At 38.1% G+C, this 20,367-nt stretch overlaps 2 protein-coding genes and 1 long non-coding RNA gene across 3 annotated transcripts in view; 1 reads left to right on the top strand and 2 right to left on the bottom strand.

The window, feature by feature from the left end:
• hspa4a (heat shock protein 4a) overlaps positions 1-10,771 on the bottom strand; it is a 23,470-nt gene extending 12,699 nt beyond the window's left edge. Inside the window, exons 1-6 of the mRNA XM_008298190.1 lie at positions 10,480-10,771; positions 7,890-7,947; positions 7,617-7,757; positions 4,818-4,940; positions 3,678-3,777; positions 3,046-3,179 (exon numbers count right to left, since the gene is read on the bottom strand). Coding sequence (XP_008296412.1) covers positions 3,046-3,179; positions 3,678-3,777; positions 4,818-4,940; positions 7,617-7,757; positions 7,890-7,947; positions 10,480-10,586 — 663 coding nt within the window. The 5' untranslated portion in view covers positions 10,587-10,771. The remainder of the gene's footprint in view (positions 1-3,045; positions 3,180-3,677; positions 3,778-4,817; positions 4,941-7,616; positions 7,758-7,889; positions 7,948-10,479) is intronic.
• LOC103369460 (uncharacterized) lies at positions 5,005-5,976 on the bottom strand. The gene is made up of 3 exons (XR_520837.1): positions 5,858-5,976; positions 5,664-5,757; positions 5,005-5,070 (listed from the first exon to the last, which is right to left on the bottom strand). It is a non-coding gene; the product is annotated as an uncharacterized LOC103369460 (long non-coding RNA).
• Positions 10,772-12,410: 1,639 nt separating the features above from the next.
• On the top strand, positions 12,411-18,664 carry zcchc10 (zinc finger, CCHC domain containing 10). The gene is made up of 4 exons (XM_008298202.1): positions 12,411-12,485; positions 14,445-14,606; positions 15,768-15,809; positions 17,867-18,664. Exons 1-4 carry the CDS (start codon positions 12,445-12,447, stop codon positions 18,108-18,110), a joined length of 489 nt encoding a protein of 162 aa, XP_008296424.1. The 5' UTR covers positions 12,411-12,444; the 3' UTR covers positions 18,111-18,664.
• The last annotated feature ends 1,703 nt before the right edge of the window (positions 18,665-20,367 follow it).

Here is a 20,367-nt window from a genome sequence, read left to right on the forward strand (position 1 = left end):
GACCAAAATCAAGGTCATGATGAGAAAAGACGTCAGAGTAAGAATCCAATTTTTGAGTGACTCGAGTCTTCCACTCTTCAGAAATTGGAGAATCTCCAAAATCAAATTTGAGATTCACACGGACATCGTCTTGCTGTTGACTTGTGTGGCCAGCTGAATGTTGTTGGCTGGAGCAACAAGCTGCTTGTGACTGACATGGTTGAATGATTTCTTGAGGAACACAGAGTTCAGCTATGACACAGTTTCTTGGTAACACAACATCATGACTGGTTTCATTTCTTAACACTACAGGAATCTTGTATGGAGAATGTAGTGGAAGCGTAATGAGTGTGTTGTCAGTGAAGATCCCATGTGGTAAGGATGAATCGGTAGGTTGTTCAAGTAGTGCCCATTTTTCGTTGTTGTGATTGTTACTCACATTAACAAAACCTTCCAACACAACTTTCTGTCCAGCAGGTATGATGTCTGGCTCTCGGCTTCGCAGGTTGACAAAGCCAAGACGTCCGTCTGAGTTCTGTTGATGTCTGATCTGCAGGGTTTTTAGAACCTGTTGATAACCACAATATGGGTTAGCCTGAAAAGAACAGTCATTACAGAACTGTTCAAAAAGTGGGTCAAGGGTGTTAGTTCCAATCAATACTGGTATGTCGCTGTTGCAACGAAGATCTGGAACTATCAAGGCAAGAGTTTGAACCTGAGGTTCACAAGCAATGAACTCTTTTGGAAATTGCACATTCAACTGTACATAGCCTACATAAAGAATAGACTGACCATTAGCTCCTTCAACTTCCAGTAAGTCGGTCACTGGAAGGATGAGTTGGTCCGAGAGATGCAGATTGTAGAAAGACTGAGACACAGTTGTGACCTGTGACCCTGTATCTAGCAATGAGTTACAGTCAACACCATTAACTTTGATGTTAGCTGTGCTCTTGCTCCCAACAAGACCATGAGGCAGTTTTCTTGTTCGTGTAGCTCTGTGGTCTTTAAGTGATGCTCTGGCTTTTGTTTTATGCTCAGTGGGGGAACTCTTAATTTCACTTGCCCCTATTTGCCCCTCAATAGGAACAACTCTTAGTTTAAAGAGTCACTGGAAGGGTTTGTCTGATCCCAGGCCTGCTGCTTTTCTTTAAGCTCTTTTCTTTTGGCTCCGACGAGTGTGGGGTTTGGAGGATTGCTGCAGCCGCTTACAATATGTCCATCCTCGCCACATCGAAAGCAGTACCAAGGCTTGGGTCTTTTAGCTGCAGGAGCAGGTGTGGTTATTGGCTGCCTCTCAGCAGGTCGTTCCTTTTTTTGCTCAACTTTTTTCTTTGCTGTTTTGTTGCGGTCAGATTTTTCTCCTTTAACATGTAAGAGCGTTGCAATCTGGGCTTGGAGATCAACAATTTGTTTTTTGATTTGAATAAATTCTGAATGTTGGTCGCTGTCTCGAGCAGGTAAGTTATATTCACCATCATCAGGAACATTGTGCACTTGGGACTGAGCTTTGGTCTTGACGAAACCGAGATGTTGCTTCATTCGGTTTGCTTTGGCTGCCTGTTTATCTTCTTCGGTGCGCAGAAGTAGTAAGAACTCTGAGAAAGTTGGTGGATTACTCTGCTTCTGTTCGAGCTGGAGTGTTGAAATCAGAGTGTTGTTCCAACATCCTCTGCAGAACTGTTTGAGTAGCTGCCTGTCGGCATCATCCGCCTTTACAGCTTGTTTTTGCACAACTGCTGCTAGGGAGGTCTGCAGCCTATGAAGATAAGCAGACGGCTTCTCTCCTGCATTTTGGTGAGTATTTAGGAATTTAGCAAACAACTCGTCCCCATCTTCAACAGTTGCATAAGCTGAGTCCAACAAATCTAGGTAAATGCCTGGACTGACTTGGGGACTTAAGTGTTTCACCACATTACTGGCAGGAGGCAGAAGGCTGTCAACTATTTTTCTGACCAACTGGGAGTGAGAAACAGTTGGGTCTGTCAAATAGAAAGCAACACTGGATCTCCAGGTATCAAAGTCAACTTCATAGTTGGGGCAAGGAACTCGTCCTGAGAATGATCTCAGCTTAGCATGTGAGTGAAACTGGGATGCAATATCTGTGCTTTTCACAATGTGCTCCACTACTACACGCTGAACTTCAGGCGTACTGAGCTGATCAGGAGACAATTTCAAGTTATGTATGGACTCTTCTATAACAGGAGAAGATACTGCAGCTGCGGGTTCAAGATGAGGTTGATTGTCAGCAGAGGTAGGGTTTGGTATTCTGGGGTCTGTATGTGGTTCTGAGTTAGCTGATGCCAGATTAGGCTGAGCTCTTGTAGTTGGAGAGGGGGTCTGCCTTCCAATGGTTTGAGTTATTCTAGTTAGTTCCTCTCGCAAGATGTCCTCAAAGGACTTTCCACTCAGTTTGGCTATGCTACCTAGCTCAGACAGGAACGTCTGGGTGACTCCAGTGCCTACTTCGTTGCTATAAACACTCGCTAGTGTTTTAACATGGTGAATGATCTCTGGATCTGCAGAGCTTGGCCTGTCAAGGGGTAAAGTGACTTCAAGTGTCTGCACTGCTTCACCTGATTCAAATTCCAAAATGGCATGTTTGTGAAATCCAGACTCAGGATTATCAATTTTAAGGATCCTTCTGATTCTACCATACTGCTTCAGGTAATCACAAATTTCTTCATCAACAGTAGTATGAGATAATCCACTAATGATGAGTGAATTCGGTACTTTTATGTTTTCTTTGTCAACAATATCCATTTTCTGTTATTTCACTCAAAATTACCAATAGGTGTCACCAAAATGAAATTTTACGACAGGAACAAATATATATTGCTTGAATCAATTGTGGCACAGTAATTACACTACTGCCCTGCTCCTGGCTGGCTCGCCAAGTTTTTACCCCTGTAACCCAATCCTGGAATAAACAGGCTTCTCACTTCTAGGTCCTTAAGGAGCAGGGAAGAGTATAATGACCACCACAAGACCAACTCTCACAATTAGTGGCACTTTAATGTGCAGAANAGTATTTCTTTTCAAAATGGGCACAAATTATTCATCACTCACCTTGAGCTTTCCCTTGTTAAAGGCACAAACTGACACCTGGTAACCGGAGTGGCCCACGTCCACAAACACCACTATCCTGGGTTTTTCTTCTGGAGCTGGCAGGTCCTGCTTGTAGATTCCATACGCCAGAGTCACTGCAACAAACAGTCAGGTATAAACCGATGTTAGTTTTTAGTCACCACTAAATCAGCATACTAAACAGTGAGCTGTATTTCAACTACACTATCCTAAAATAATTCTGTTCTGAAAAACAGACAATTGTCACTACCAGACTGTAAATACATAGACAAAAAATGTAAGCAATGCTTAAAAACACTTATCTGTTACACTGTATCTGACTAAGTTACAAACTAGTACATAAATCTGTGTTTCAGCATGTCTCTGTAAATGTACTGTAGCACCAATGTGACATTTAAAAGGGTTTACAATTTGGCTAAAAGCAGGCTACATTTACTCAGCAATAATGTGGCTTTCTTAAAATATCTGCAAGACAACATATCTGACTAAGTACCCTTGAGACCCTATTTCACTGTTATAACATTCTAGTGTGGCTATAAAGAAGAATGAGAAATAACTCATCAAAATAGTTCAGATGTTGCCTATCCTGCATCGTTTACGAATTTCCTATGTACCTGCAGTGGTCTCATTCATTAGTCGTAGACAGTTAAGGCCTGCAATCTGAGCTGCATCCATGACAGACCTCCTCTCTGCGTCAGTGAAATAGCTTGGTACCTGCAAAGAAAAGAAAACAATAATGCAGTGAGTGAAAATACTAATATAGAAAGTGTTAGAGTGAGGGATTTGTCGATTTAAATAATAAAAAATGTATACACATGGAATTGTGGTGAGGCTAACAGCGTGCCTAAAATGTCCCTCATTTCTTCCATGTGAAACATCAGTTTGGACACTAACAGTGTACAAATCGCCTTCCTCACAAGATGTCTGGATAAAATTACCATGCTAGTTACCTTGGGTGCCAAAACAAAACATCTCCTTGGGGAAAAGCTCAAGAGCTAAATTTAGCTACTTGGCCACAGTAATAATAACATGTTATCCATCTTCAGGGCTGATGTAAACTGTAGATTTAGGCCCAGTTAAAGTAACAGCCTTTCTGTGTGAAATCTGTGACATTACATAACAGATGCTATTGGTGAATGCATACAGTGAGCTCAAGAAACGCACACTTCCCACACTTCACCAACAAGGTGCGAGAGAGGAAATAAAGCTTCCAGACAAGACATCTGGTGAGGTGCTTGGAGCTCAAAATGTCACATGAACAGGTGGCAATACATAATACACCTTGCAGGCAGCTTTCACTTTTTTTTCTTTTTTTTTTTTTAAATCCAAACTGCTTGGAAATGCAAGAGGATGACATTAATAGCTGCCAGTCATATAGCAGGATGTAAATAGAATGCAATGTTCTACTCAAGTACAGAGGACATCAGTACAGTAGGTAAAGTCATTTTATGGTGACTCATGGGTCCCTTGAAGCCTCGTCAGTGCAATGTCACATCTTTAAATAAGCTGTGTGCAGGGATCCACCATGTAAATTAACACCTCCTTAGACATTAATGCCAAATGGATTAGAAAAATAAACAATTTTTTTTTTTAAAAAACATTGCGACACAGACAATTCTGAAAAACATCTAGTTGGACCTGGTAAGCAGACAGATTTTCACAAGAAACTAATGCACAGCATTGACAAATCAGTTCAAGATGTCTTATAGATTTTTAGAAACCCTGCTGTCGTGGTTGTCTGCAGGAATGCTTACCGAGATGACACAGTCTGCAACTGGTTTCTTCAGTGCACTTTCAGCAGTCTCCTTCAGTTTGGTCAGCAGCATGCCTGTAACCTGCTCGATGCTGAAAACCTTCTCTTCCTCCATGTACATCACCTAGAATTGGTGAGAAGAAGGAAGATGATTACTCTCAAGGCCAATCATTTCTGTCATTTTGTANAAAACCTCAAGGCCTAAAGACCGGTCCACTTCAAGGCCTGAAAACCGGTATACTTCAAGACCTGACCTGCATTGGAAAATACAGGCTTAAAGTCTATTCTATTTCTCTATAACATATTTCTTCCAGTATTTCTCTAAACTTTCTCTTTTGTTGTACAACACAGTCTCAATTTCTATTACAGTAGGATTATGTTATCCCAGCTATATAAATCTTAATCCTATTCAGGTTCAACAAGAAAATAGTATTTAACTATTTTTAGCTTAACCACTGTCAGTAGAAACTGACAACTTATTCAAAGCAGCATAAAATGCATCTAACTTAAAGTATGAAATTGTTTTTAGTGCAAAAACAATTACTATACAATGATCAACACTTAAGACATTAATATTTCACAGAAACTCACACATTTAACACAGCAAAATGTATCATTTTACCTTAAATGTGATTTCATACACATAAAATAATATTTCACATTAACATGAATTAGCCCTGTGGCTGAAATGTACATTACATGTTTCTGCTATACACACCACAGTGATTCAACCCTTCGATACACATGTGAATAACTACAGAAATTACTGGGTTTAATGCAACATTTTTCCCTTCAAATAATAAATAACAGCAGCAGCTTGCATGTCAACAGCCATGAGATGTCTCACCGATATTCACGAATTTCACCACCGAGTGAAGAAGCGATTCTGCCTCTCCATGTGGTGCCGCTGAATGAGGAAGCGAATGACGCTCTCTTTAAGCCTAAAATCGGCAACAAAACTAATCAAAACGCAAGCAAAATACAGCAGGAAATGCACACAGGTGTGTTAATTAGCGACATGTGTCAGAATGGTGTATTTACTTTATATTCACTCCGCTTTATCGCTCTCTGCTCACTCTTTGCTCTGCTCGCTGCATGTGTGGCCTCTCGCTGCGATGTCCCGCGATTAAGAGGAAAAGGAAACTTACGCGCGCTGCCTTGTTTTCGGGTACACGCGATTGCTGACATCTCATTGGCTGTGACTGATCATGTGATCCAGCAAGCTGAGTTCAAGTGCATCATTATTTTGCAACACTTGTGTGATTCATTTCAACAATTAAAATAAAATATTTTTTTTGTTGTACATCTCCTGGTGTAAATAAAATAAATAACCAAAATAATATTAATTAGTGAACCCGGTTTTCACCTGGGTTACATGTACATACACAAGGCAATGAATTTTAATATTTTTAGAAACAAGAAAACAATAATGTGACAAACAACCACAGCTTCACTGAATGCATTTTAACAAACTGCTCATAAAACAAGCCTCCACAAGACCAGTTGTTTTCTCAGAACTGAGAAAAATATGTAAATGTAATAAAATATGTAAAGTGAAAACTCTTAACGCAACGAGTAATTTTGCAGGCAACAACAGGCGGATGCAGCCTTCTTTGATTTGACATTTCTTCTGCTCTCATTTATCCTGAGGATTCACATTAATCATCTCCACAGGGACACAGCAACATGTCGGGCTGTGTGTTTACAGTGTGCCTGGCCACGCACTGTCATTTGCATACTTGCAGAACTTGGGGTATGTTCTGAGTTTTACACTAGCTATTTGATAGCACTGAAGATTAGTGCATTTTTAATACTTTGTCCGTTGAGTGGAAGGCTCAGAGCGATAATATCATGATCATTCTGACCATAGAATAATACTCTGAGAGGCAAAATCCCCACAAAAACAAACATAATGAAAGAAAGATAGAAGAGACTTCTTTTAGGATAAAAGCATTGAGAACTTGGATAGAATGGGAAGATAAAGTAGAAGAGCTATGATTCAGAGGAAAGACCATTACATGAGGCACTTCTGAGAGCACTGCAGTTAAGAGTGGAGACACTGCAGGGCTCCAGACTGCAACCAAAATAGTTGCATTTGCGACCTTTGTTTGAGACTGTGCGAATTAAAATTTTAAGTGGTCGCATTGGTGTGAGTGCATGATGCTCATTAAGCTGTATTAGTGTCGCTCTCACCGCAGGCAGCGACTGTGTTAACCACAGGGTGAAAACCAGCACTTCTCAAAATTTCAGTGAACTGAGGTATTTACACTGAAAAGTGTGGTCTTCTCGTGAAATGAGGAGTGCACCTACATGTACTGTTTTTTCCACTCATAGTAAACAGCTCATGTAGAAAAGTCATCTTGGACAAATCTGACATTAGAACACCCTATTTTAACTATTTTTAATGTGATTTTTTTTCACTCACACACCTGCTTGAGCACACCACAGCTAACAAGCAGCATCTACCGCAGCCTGCAATGTGTGGCATTCAGGTAACATTGGTAAATTGTCATCTATCGATGAGAAAATGTGCAGCAAGTCCAATGTTTTGCCTTGTGACAAGATAGGAGGTGAAACCAAATGTAGAAGTTTGTGCACTGGTGTTACCAGTGAAAAAGTTAGTATGGAGCCCTGCACGATATACTCAAGAATAAGCTGTCTCCTATGTTTTTTGTCTACTTAGTTCCTTCTGGCTGTCCCTTTTTATTTTTCACTGGCCTATTTTAGCATAAAATACTACAATAAATTGAGGACAAGGCCCTGCTCAAAAGTATCATACAATAATGACGTGTCATCTTACTTTTATACCAGTGGATCCAGAGGGCATCTGTGCCAAGTCGTACACCAAGTTAGACTTGGTTGACTGGACATAAGGGTCGGAGAAAGCCCTGCCATGGAATCGCTTGAAGCCCTGTACTGTGTTCTTACAGTTGGTCACCACCTGGACATGATAAAAAAAAAAAAAAGACAAAGGAGGGGGAAATGAAATAAAAATAAAATGGAGTTTGAATCTAAGCATTAACAGTAATACTGTTTCTGATGAAGATGAAGGAACAGTGAAACGGATTTTTACCTGGCTCTTTGCAGCAGCTCCTATTGATCGATTTCGTGGTCCAAATGATACAAATGACCTGGAAAACATGAAAGCAAAATATTAGGACATGCTCTTACAAGAAAGTTCTTTATGCACATGTTGTAATCCATCAGTTTGTGAATACACCCCAAACCAAGACAGATTTACTTGCCAGTGAAGTTATTACATGGTGTCATCTCATGCCTACACATGACATGACATTTCGAAGCCCAACCCACATAATACAGATCATTTTCCAAGTCTGTAGTCACAACACTAGCAGTTTGTTTTGGTTCATACAAAATCAGTATTTCAGCTTTCTTAAGATATTTGCTTCCAGTTTGTATAGTATAGTAGCACAGGTAAATGTCTTTTGAATCCACAATTGAATTTGAAGGCAAGCTTGTTGAGATTCAACTCTCACACAGGGCTATATAAACACAGTCTGAAGTGGTGTGCTCAATCCACTCGTATCCCAGTGGGTTGTGGTCTAAACATGCCTGTCATCATCATCCCTATCAAGCACAGACGTTACTAAAGAGCTACAGTTTCTGTCAACACACGAGTGCAGTTGGTGATGTCAAAGAGAGGCCAACACTACAAAGTCTCTTAGGAGACTGGCTCAGTGGATGCTGGGCAACAGCTTGATCCAAGAAAAGATGATGTAGTGATATGGGCTCAGTTTTGGTGATATGAAGGAGAGAAAACGCAAACAAAAGAGCATCCAGAACTATCTAAAATGAACCAAATAAAAAAATTATAAGGGAACGATCTTGAAAATAAGCATTAAAAACATTTGAAAATAATATTTAACAAAGCTGTGGGCTTGAATGATTATTTAATTGTGAAAGTTTCCCTCTACTGTCTTTCTGTAGATTGATTAATCCAATTAATTAAGTATCTTGGTCATGAAAGGCTAGACTCAATAAGTCACAACAAGTCTCAAACAATGAGTACTAAAATTTTCAATATAAATGTCAAATGTTAAAAAAATAAGCAAATCATTGAAATCAATTCAACTTAGTTAATACATACATGCATATAATTTAAAGGGTTTTTTGTTGGTTTGTTTGTTTTTAAAATATATTCTCTATTTTTTGAATTGCCCCTAGGGGACAAATAAAGTTTTTTGAATTTAATTGAATATCTTCTTGGCGCAAAGTTTAATGTTAATCATAGACAGGTCCAAGCTACATGTTTTTTTTTCTCTCCCTTTGAGATATATACATTGTAAGTCATTATAAGTAAGTTCTCATACAGGCTTCATCTTCTTTTCTAACTTGTATATCTCTTCAGGCCAAAAGAAAAAAAAAAAACACATAAATCTACAACTTTTTCCAGGGATAGCTGCATCTATCAAATATTTCTAGGCACGACCTTTGGTTACATCTATTTGTATACTGTAAAACTATACATAGCTGTTCTAGGCTCTCCTAATTAAGCATTTGCTAGGTTTTGTAAATTGTAGGACAAAGTGCCCATATATTAAAACTTTGCATACGTTGGGCCTTATCTTTATTCCTACTTTTCATGAAATCACGGTTTGTGAAATACAGATTGTTAAAACAAAATAGTATGCCTACAAAAACTTAGAAACTAGGCATTTCAGACTCTTAAACACAAAGCCTGAATTTAATGTTGTTGTTTTGTTGTTTTATCCCCCTAAACGTGAGATATTTAAATAAATGTATAAAATCATGATAAGACGTAAAATTTCTGATGGGATGACAGAACACCTCTTTTAAAGGCCATATATCTTACAGCTATAATCTAGTTATAAATTGTTATAAGCAGTCCAATGCTTGAACTTATGCACATAATCTCCTTGGGAGCACATGTAGACATGTCATCCGCTTACAAACAATGCCAAAATCCCCTCAATATAAATTTTCATTAGAAATGAAGACACAACAGAACTAGTGGAAGTACAACGTGTTCCGTGTAAGCCAAATGAGCGGAACTCAGACAATGTAAACGGAAACTTATTAATGACAATATCTGTAGATACGTAAATGCACTTTAAGTCATTTAAGTCTTAAAGGCTCTAAATGTTGCTAGAATATTCCAACAGGAGATTGTCCGCTGTCGTCATCGCACGGAACATAGCGCAAGACGCACACTTTGCCACACGGGGCACACCGGTTGGTCGGAGCTTACGCCTTCAAGTGGAATACAACTGTAATTAGAACGACGGGGGGGGAAACACCGCCCGCTCGTGTTCGCCGGGCGAAAGAAAGAACGTTATCAAACTAGTCAGTGCCGTTAATAAAACTGTGAGCTTAGCTAACCAGCTAGCTCGCCGGAGCTCCACGGTTGGTGGTTGAACAAGGTGTATGAGTTGAGGATGAATTTTGGGTGGTTCCATGTTCGCCGTGAACACATTAACACACGTTTCACGGATTAACTCAATAAATTAACACGGCACATTCATTAAGACATAAGTATACAAGTTTAGCTAACGGCTGCTAGTCAGTAAAGCTGCTTCACGTGCATCACCGTTACACTGGTCAGACAACACTTAAAAAATTACATCCTCTGCTGCTATTCTCCCCAAAACTACACTATATAACACTATATATGTGGTACTTACGGTGTACATCTGTCGCTGTACTCGTTGGCGATTGTCTCGATTCCTCCGGCTCGGGCTACAGCTACATAGCAGCTTTGAAAGCCCAAGTCAAATCCCACCACTGACATCTTCAACGATACGTCTGTCTTCTGGCTTTAAGGTTATCCTACAGTACGACTGAGGAAAATAAAACAAAGGTGTAGCTACGGCTTTAAAATTTTGTAAAAGTCAGGTGGAGTTGTTGTGTTGCGCTGTTAGGTAGGACTACTTGTAGTCATAATCCACACCACTGACTATTACCGGTATCTCTGATCTGTGCTGGCAGGCTGCAGCAGCAAGGTGGTCTTACTGACGTCTCGCCGGGTGATATCGCGAGATTTACGTAGTTCCAGATATCTCTGGACTTTTCTATAACCATGTGAGAGACTGGTCTCCAGTACTCGAGGTTTTGCGGGAAATATCTTGAGATTTCTAGTGATTCTGAAATCATTTTTCCCCTAACGATTTACCTTGTTAATAAATAGCACGACGAAATCAAGAACTGCTTACTCTGCCGATGTCTCAGATTTGCCCAAGGTGTGAAACAAAAATAGACTGTAATGCATGTGTGATGAAGTCATATTTCACAAACTACCACACACTCAGTGAGCGAACCACAGTTACACATTTACTCTTAAGAACATATTAAATCTACTTGAAAATCATTTACTTTTCTTTATGTATTTTTCTATTTATTTATTGCAAGTTATGGTAATAATATATTACTTATACCTCTTAAGTCTGTTAAAAAACAATATAATGTACACGTGATGTACAATCCAACTCAGGACAAAAATATAAGACAAAATATAAGAATAAAGTAAAACGAATGAAAAAAGTTTTCCTACTCTATGCCTGCAGCGATGTTCATTTTATTGTAATTAACACACTTGAGTTTGTTTGCCAACGTATGTGATTTAAATAAATTAGTTTTTAAAAAAATGAAACTGTACAACTAAAAGAAACCATGAAATAGAAATGAGAGATGAAGACACATACATGCAGCTCTGACAAATAGTAAATATGGGTGGGTGTACTGACAGTTGAATAGTAGGAGGTGCACTGCGTTGGTGACCAAATGCTCAATCTAAGCATGTGACTATATGTGAATAAGACCAAGTAGAAAACAGACAAAAATTCTGTTTGTAGTTCAATATTATCCATATGCTTGTGATAACAACCAAATGTAATCCAACTGGGACTGTTTTATTTAAACGAATAGAGTCAAAACCTATTTTTTTAAAAATCAGAAATTTAAAAAAAAAAAAGTTTTCGCTCTAGATGTCAACGAGCTTGAAAAAGTAAACACCATTTTAATATACTAAAACAGTGCCATAAAGTAAACAGCTTGATTGAAAAATGAAAGAAAGAAATGGTAGTATTTAATATTGTGTTCTTCACCATATTATTTTGTTTTGGTCAGGTACATTTGTGCTGTATACAATACTAAAAGAGCTTAACCTTAATATTTAAATTAGACTGATAAATAAAGATTTAATAAATAATAATATTATAGGGTCTTAACCTTAATATTAAAATAAGTCAGGTTAATTATGAAGATAAATAACAATGTAAGGTTATGACATTAATATTTCAATCAGTCATAGAAATTAATATAGTAATAATATCGAAGGGTCTTAACTTTAACATTGAAATTTCTTTGGTAAATTTGTATAATAATCAATATTGTAGGATCATTACTTTAATATTTAAATTTGTCAAGTAAACTTACATCATATATTTTATTGTAGGCTCAGAACCTCAGTATTTACATTTGAAGACTTGAAATGTACATACGTCTATTCTTATTCTTATTCTTATTTTCTTATTCTTCGTATTCTTATTCTTCGTATTCTTATTCTTACCAGTGGGGGCGCTGGCGGCCTTAAGTATGTCGGAAACACTCAGTGCCTTGACACCAACGAAGTAGAAAAAGTAAACTGCAACATGGCGACTCCCATGCATAGAATAATAGCCAGGAGGCAAGCGTGAGTAATACTTCTTTAACTAAATATAACGACGTCGTTTTCACATTGTTTGTGAATACAGCAGGCTTTTAACACAGACGACATAAAGCGCATCGAGCTTCGTGTTAAACACAGGAGGTGAATTAGGGACGAAGCAGGGCTTAGTTGGAGCCAAAATGCGCCGCTTCCTTTATGTATATTATATTAATATAGGCATGTTTTTCAATACGACTGTTTAATGCTCTCAGTATTGTAGTTAGCCTTTGAGATGGTGACTGATAGTCTTTAATAGTCTAAAAAAAAACGAACACATCTCTGTTTTTTACTCTACGATATGTAGTTATTGTAACTGACTGTGTTTGTCCAATCTAACTTATTCATTGTCAAGTGAAAATGTTGTTCCATTGCGGCTTCAATTCAGGACTGATCCAGGGGCAAAAAACATCACGACAACCTTGTTTACATTTCAACATATAGCCTATCACAATATCAGTCAAGGTATGATAAATATAATGTCTGATTTCAGTCACATTTGACATCCAACCCACACGAGAGCTGAAGAAGCCGAAAGGTTTGATAATTAGTTTGTTTGGCCTGACCTTTCCCCCCAAGTCACAGCAAAACACAGCATCAGGTCAAGACAATTTAATAAATGCAACTCGTGTTTATTTATGTAGCACGTTGTATAACAACCACAGTCAAGCAAGGTGCTGAACATGTTATGCGTAAAGGACAACCAACATAACTACATGATGAAAGTGAGTCGTCAAAAAATGTAATAAAACTTGCAAAATCAATAAATATACAATACTAAAAAACAAAACAACAGCTTGTAAGATCCATCTCAACAATATCAAGACCACGAAGAGTAACCAAAAGCCACTGGAAACAACATCTTGAGATTTAATATCTATCTATATATATCAGTGGAAAAATAATATTTGATTGAAAGAGGGATGCTATTTCAAAGCTTTAGAGCTGCCAACGCAAGGGACAACAAGGAAATTAAGTCTGGCCACTGTCTGCTGGCGCATATTTACGCATCTGAAAGCAGCAAAAGCCAAGAACACTTTACATTTTGATAATTTTTCACTTCACATCATAAGAAGGGATTGTTGCATTCCCCCAAATTATAGAAAGGATTGTAAATTCTGGACAAAACAAAGGCAGATATCATCATGCAACAACCTGCAAGGGACAGTCTCAACCCTATTTGTAATGGTAAGAGAACTATCAATAAATACAGAAATATTGCAGTGTTTTGTGCAGAGATCCAAATGATTTAAACCCACTGAAACTATTCAAAAAAATATCATCTCTGTACCTCAGTAGGACAAACTGAATAATAAATGACTAACTAACTAACTTATAATAATAATAATAATAATAATAATAATAATAATAATACAAATAATAATCCAATGTGAACATCATCACTAGAAAATCTTGCTTATATCTTGCTTATTTTTTGTTTTTGTAGCTCAGGAACACTGACCCCAGAATGCAGCATATTTTGTCTGACTTTTAATCCTAATTTAACTTTACTTTCTGGACCTTGGAAATTGTTCTCATCACCTTTGGGACTAGGAGAACTGCAGAGCTGCCCTAGTTTGTGGAACTTTCCAGCAGATAGAAAATGACAAGTCAGTTTCTTTACACTGCAACGTTTCCAGAACTTGAGCAATTACATACATACATTTGTCTAATTTAGACAGAGTTCAGTTCAGTAGCCTTGTCATAATATAACATAACAACGAGAGGACAGACATATACCATGTATTAGAATTTACTGAATTAAGAATAGCTGATTTGAAATGTTGGGAAGCATCTTTAAGCACTGATAAGCTTTGAACTTCCAACAGCTTCATTGATGCTCGTGTCAACGTAGCTGCTGTCGTGTTAATTTTATTCCACTTAGAGTTAAGATTGTTTATTATTGGAAGGACTTACATTTATATTTGGCTGTTTTATTACATACAGGGAGGCAAACAAACAACATGTGCGCTGCCAGAAGTGTTTGGAGATGGGACACTGGACCTATGAGTGCACAGGGAAGCGGAAATATGTGCACAGACCATCAAGAACAGTTGAGATGAAAAAGAAGCTCAAGGAGGATGAAAACAAACCCCTCAGCATCACTGGGTATGGTATCTTCATCAGTTAGTCTGTCATGATAGTGTGAAATGTGTTTCCTCACCCCTAAAATGCCACCATTCTCACTTGCCTCGAAAATGTCAACGCTGTTCTCACTTCAGCCTTAGTGCTTCTATATACTGAACTGGAAGCACAAGTTGTTAATTGACTGCATTCGAAGCAGAAGCAGTTTAATTATTACAGAAAGTATTGTTTTTGCAACAAAGGTTATTTCCTGCTCCAGATGGTTCTTAGTATTACACAGGGAGTTGTGATAAAGTTTCAGCAAGCTTTTCCCAAAAGAAACAGGTAAAAATGATCAGAAATGTACAGAACTTCACCAACACTGAAGATATATGCTGTGTTTATTTGTAGTTGAGTGACAGCACTATTTATTGCTCAGCTTAAACTTTCCGTCTAAGGCCAAATCTTTTTCGTGTGTCTAGGTGTTTTGGCTCAATAATCATAGGGTCGGGGGGGCTCTTGTACATGACGAGCACTTTTTACCTTTACAGCTATCTTCTCTGCTAAACACTCTGGAACAACGTGGGCAACTGAAGTGAAATGATTTTCAGGGTCAGTCGGGGAATTCGGCTCATCGGAAGTACAGCGAGGGTGTCAAACTCAGACGAAATGTCATGTTGTAAGACACCGCGTACCACAGAGCAGTAAAACACTCAGTAGTTTCTGACCTACAACGAAGACAATTTAGCCTGTAAATTAGATGGAGCCACTGTTCCACTCAGAGTAAGGCACACAGACAGTAACTGTGAGACTGTGACTGTACAAAAACTGGCTCACTCACAAAGCTCAAGGCTGTTGATGCTTATTATTCATTTAGCATACATTGTTAACACCAGTGACTGTGAAATTGGTTTTGTAGTTATTGTCTGTGCTTGAGTTGGAATTAACCAGGTGCAAATACATTCATTCACAAGTCTGCACAGTGAGCATTACAAACTCTCAGAGGGGAAGTGTGTTTTGTCTGGTATGATGACAGCTTTCTCTTTTTTTTTTCTTGTCAGTTTCTTCATGAGAAGGAATGATCCATCATATGCTACAAGAAAAAACACTCCTACAAACACTTTTTTTCTTTTTTATTGCTTGTGGCTAGCAGTTCAATTGAAGCTTTGGTTCTTATAATTAAACCTTTTTTTCCCCTCTTTGCAGACCTGGAAGAGAAGGTTCCAGTGAGAAGAAAATTAAAAAGAAGTAAGTAAGATGTGTACTACACCATATTCTGACAGTTTGGAATGTTTAGGCTCCACACAATATGTAATAGGATGGGAAATATTTGCTAGAGAAGCACATTTTCTAAACAATACACTTAAAAAATAAATAAATTCCTCAATGCCCCGTAGATAAAATTTTACCTTTACTCAGTTACAAGTGTGGTGTGGAATATTTTAGGTTATTTAATAATAGAAATTAATTAATTATGAACCATTGTGGCATTGTATTAATCCCCTACATTTGAATATTATCAAGCAAAACTAAACAAAAAATGGAATCATTAAGGCTTTACGGTTATTTCTTATTAAATTAGGTAAGCCTCATGTAGCCATTTCAGAAAAATGTAATGTACCTTGTATTCGTAAAACCAGCAATAGAACATTGTTTATGGGGTTGTCTTTTCAGTTTCCTTTTTGTCATTTGCATATGATCACATGATGGTTAGTCAGGTCGCTTCCGATCCGTTGGAGTCATGTGAAAATTGAAAGAGCTACAGTTGTGGTAAATGGTGTGAAAATCTGTCTATAATGGGATTTTATAAAGATACTGCGAACAAGATACGGTGAACTCATCCTCTGATTTAAGATGTGCAAGTTTAATATAGATGACCTCCTTCGCAGCATCACCGTCCCACTCTTGTTTCTAAACTCTGACTGAAACTAAAGTCCAAAAAATAGACAGAGGACAGTAATGTGACTTAACAGTGACCTCTAGTGGACGATCTTAGTTGCTGCAAGCGTTATGTTTTTGATTTCAGTCAGTTTTGTAATACAATTAAGATTTGCTCATTTGTAGTTTTATGGCTAAGTTAGTATTTTTGATTTTCATGAGTGTATTCATTCCTGATCACATCTACATGTGTCATTTGTGGGCAATCAATGATTTTCACAGCATAACTTGAACTGCGATCACAGGGAAAAGCACAGGTGTTACTAATAAGATTCACAATGGTTCTGTTCTGTTCTGCCAGCGTGCGAAATACCAGCAACCCTGAAACTGAAGCAACGAAATGAAGCTGTCGTTAATTTTATCATTTGCACCTGTGCTTCTCCTGCTGGACCACGTCAAATTGCCTTTTGTGAAAAAGGCAACTCAACCCCCTACTTCTGTCATCTGAGCACTCTTGTTTCTTTATTATTCCCAAATGAATAAACCTTTTTCACAGGAGACACTTTTTGACTGTAGGAAAAGCACAGGTGGAACTAATAATGCCAAAATGTACACTATGACAAAAGATCTATTTAACTGAAATGTCCTTCCACGTTTTGCCCCTGCTCATGTGTGCCACCACCCGTCAGAGTATAAGCCACTGCCTTTTATATTCTCAGGTTGAGTTGTGACTTTTGGCTCCAAAAGTGTCAAAGCAAATTAAACAAACGGATGTTACACTTTTATGCAGTGTGGACTTTCCCATCTCTGTACAAAGTTGGGCTCCAGCATACATTCTGGTGTTGTGCTATTTGTAGCTGCCTGTTGTCTGTAGTAGAGGCACAGATGCCATTATTCAAGAGACATCAGAGACTTATGACAAAGTGGTGCTGGTGATTAAATCAGTAACTTTAATAGTGTCGTTCGCTGCTCACAAAAGACACTGATGAAACCCTGATAGGCAAACTCTACCATGATGGCATTTCCTGTGGAGTGACTACCTTATACTGGTATGTTCAACATCCAAAGAAAAACAAAAAAAAAAAAGAGTACATGTGCAGGTCATGTTTTCAGTTTGCCCCTATTTTCTTTAAACCTCTCAGATCGGCACTTGTAGCATTGCAGGCGGTGTGTTATTTAACTTCCAATGTCTGCAAACAGAGCATGTAAGTGTTGCTCCAGAAAAGTGAGCAAGGTATAAAACACTTAAAAGTCCCTTCGCATCTCTTCTTCTTCTTCTCTCCTTATGTGACACCACAACGGCCACCACAGCCCCTGTAATGTCTCGCTGACCGAAGCAGTTACAGCGCGAGGCATTGATAACCATAAACACTGTTTAGTTTTGTGTGTTCATGTTTTCACCGTCTTGCTCCGCCACTTGCTCTCAGGGCAAAAGACTCGAGCGACAGCAGCAGTGATTCAGACGGCTCCTCCAATGACTCATCTTCAGACAGCAGCGACTCCTCCAGCTCCTCTTCAGATGACAGCGACAGCAGCAGTGACAGCGACGATGACAGCTCTTCCTCATCTTCCTCTTCCTCCTCCTCCTCTTCATCCTCAGACAGCTCAGACTCAGGAAGCAGCAGCGATTCAGATCAAGGACCTCCAAAGAAGAAGAAAAAGAAGAAATAAATATTTTGGAAGAAGTGGGTTTTCTTGCTGTTATTTGTTTCACAAAGATTTTTTTTATTTTTTTCTAAAACCCATCACAGCTGGTTGAATCTGAATGGTTTGGACTTTTACACACCTTTGTTAATAATGGACAAGGATGAGAGGAGAACAAGAGACTTTTTTGGATTGGCCAGTGTGACATATTTTGTGTTGTCAAAACCTATTTTCCCTCTTACTTCTACCAGTTCAATATTTTCTCAAGTTTGTAGGTCTATTAAGGATATAAACTTCAAATATCTGAGGAAACTGATTTGATTATTCATGTTAAATCTTGGGATTTTGTACTTGGAATATATTTTTAGTCAATGCTGATCTGTACAACTCACAACCTTTATAGAACAACACCATGTCTGGAGTAGAAACACATAAAACATAATGTGACCTTTTAAAGGATACAGAGTACAAGTTATGTTTTGTTCAGATTTCTAATTAGTTTAAAGTTAAGAAGTCTTGTTGCTAAGAAAATGCATTTGCTTGTTTCACTGTGAAATAAACTTTGTTTTTGTTACTAAGAATATTGGATTTTTAAATCGTAAAAAAAAAAAAACTTTTCAAAGTGTCCTAAGATTGCTTACATCTTGGCACTATGTAATCAACATTTATTTCAATTCAACTGAAAATGAAAAGGTTTTAATTTTCAACACATTATAGTTGCTTCACACAAATTTAAGGATAAATTGCAATAACTTGTATTTTTGGTAACTTGTTACAAATACAATATTTTCAAGAACACGTCTCTCCGTGCCAGGTACTGCTGGAAGACGAGCTGTTTTCTGTGAATATAAAGTGTTTTGTCATGGTTCCTTTGCCAGAATTAAAATGCAGAACTGAAAAGTAGCCTTTCAGCATAAAGGGTCAAAGCAGTCCTAGAATATGAGATCAATTTTGAAACTAGGTCCATGATGACGATAATGATGGTGATGATGAATCTGGGTGTGTGACAGACCACAAAACGGTTCATAATGACTCAGCTTAGTGATTAAAATGAACAGATCAATATTTCTGAATGTGTTTGATCAAATACTGCCAATCTGTTTAGGGGAGGGTGTATAGATTCTTATCAGGTATCTTTTCTGCCAGCTTTCTTTGGCTCTTACAAACATTTACAGATTTATGTATAAATAAATATGACTTTTTACACATTGAAGCACAAAACCGTACGGAGTTGATGGCAGAACTGAAGCACTTTAAAGTTAAATTTAATGTATGGGTGGAAAAAAATAGGCTTGCAACCAAGTACAAGTTAAGTTAAAATGTGTTAATTTATCGATCAATGGCCCATGACAGCTTAAATTAGCACTCAATGTATTGCATATTTAAAATTAGTAAGGCAATCAATCAACAGCAGAGAACAATGAAACGCTCTCTGTGATTTCCGTCCAAAACGTCAAGTCTGAGGAACCTGTGCGTCACAGTAGTGCTGCATTCATGTCGAGTGGGAAATACTCAAATCTTTAAAGATTGGTCGTGCTGTTACTGTCAAACGACCGAGTAACATTCGGAAATGGATCACTGCATTTGACTTGACGTCCTCAGTTACTATCATTTGTAATAATTCTAACTTTGGCCTCTGTCAAAATAATTATTCCCTCGAGGATGAATAAAACAACTGGAAATCAAAGTCACGGCTATTTTTATAAGGTCGATAGTGCACAGTGCGACAAAGAATCATCAGTTTTGTCTGTCATGTTTCTAAAAATGAACTTTCCTTTTATGTTTACTTGGTTAGGTGGTCGGGTCAAGATTTTTCCGACGGACCGGAAGGCAGCACCGCCTGCTGCCATCCATGCATTCAGTCCTGTCTGTGGTACCTGCTGGCTGCTTAACTTAGCTAGCAGTCTTACCTATCAGCCACTTCTGTTTAGGAGTAATAAAATGACCGGGAGAGAAAATGATTTTGTTTTGTTTTCCACTCGATGTACAGTTGCGTTTTAAGGAGAAGATGAAGACCATCCATTTGGTTTTAGTGTTTTAGCTGTTATAGCGTTTTGCTGAGTCCATTTTGCGTGTAACTGGAAGTGGAAAAGACAAAGAGAAAAGAGCTTTCCAATAGCTAGAATGGTTTGGGCCTAAAAAGAAGACAAGAGGTAAGGATGCCGAATGTCACGACAGGCGATATTTGGTGATTCACTGTACTTGGTGGTTGTCTTACATTTGGAGGGAATGTTAATTTAAAATTCCGCAGAAAAAATCAATGGTTTCGGTGCTAGCCAGCCGC

The sequence above is a fragment of the Stegastes partitus genome, unplaced genomic scaffold (assembly GCF_000690725.1).
Source record: "Stegastes partitus isolate 25-593 unplaced genomic scaffold, Stegastes_partitus-1.0.2 Scaffold28, whole genome shotgun sequence".
Classification (NCBI taxonomy): domain Eukaryota; kingdom Metazoa; phylum Chordata; class Actinopteri; family Pomacentridae; genus Stegastes; species Stegastes partitus.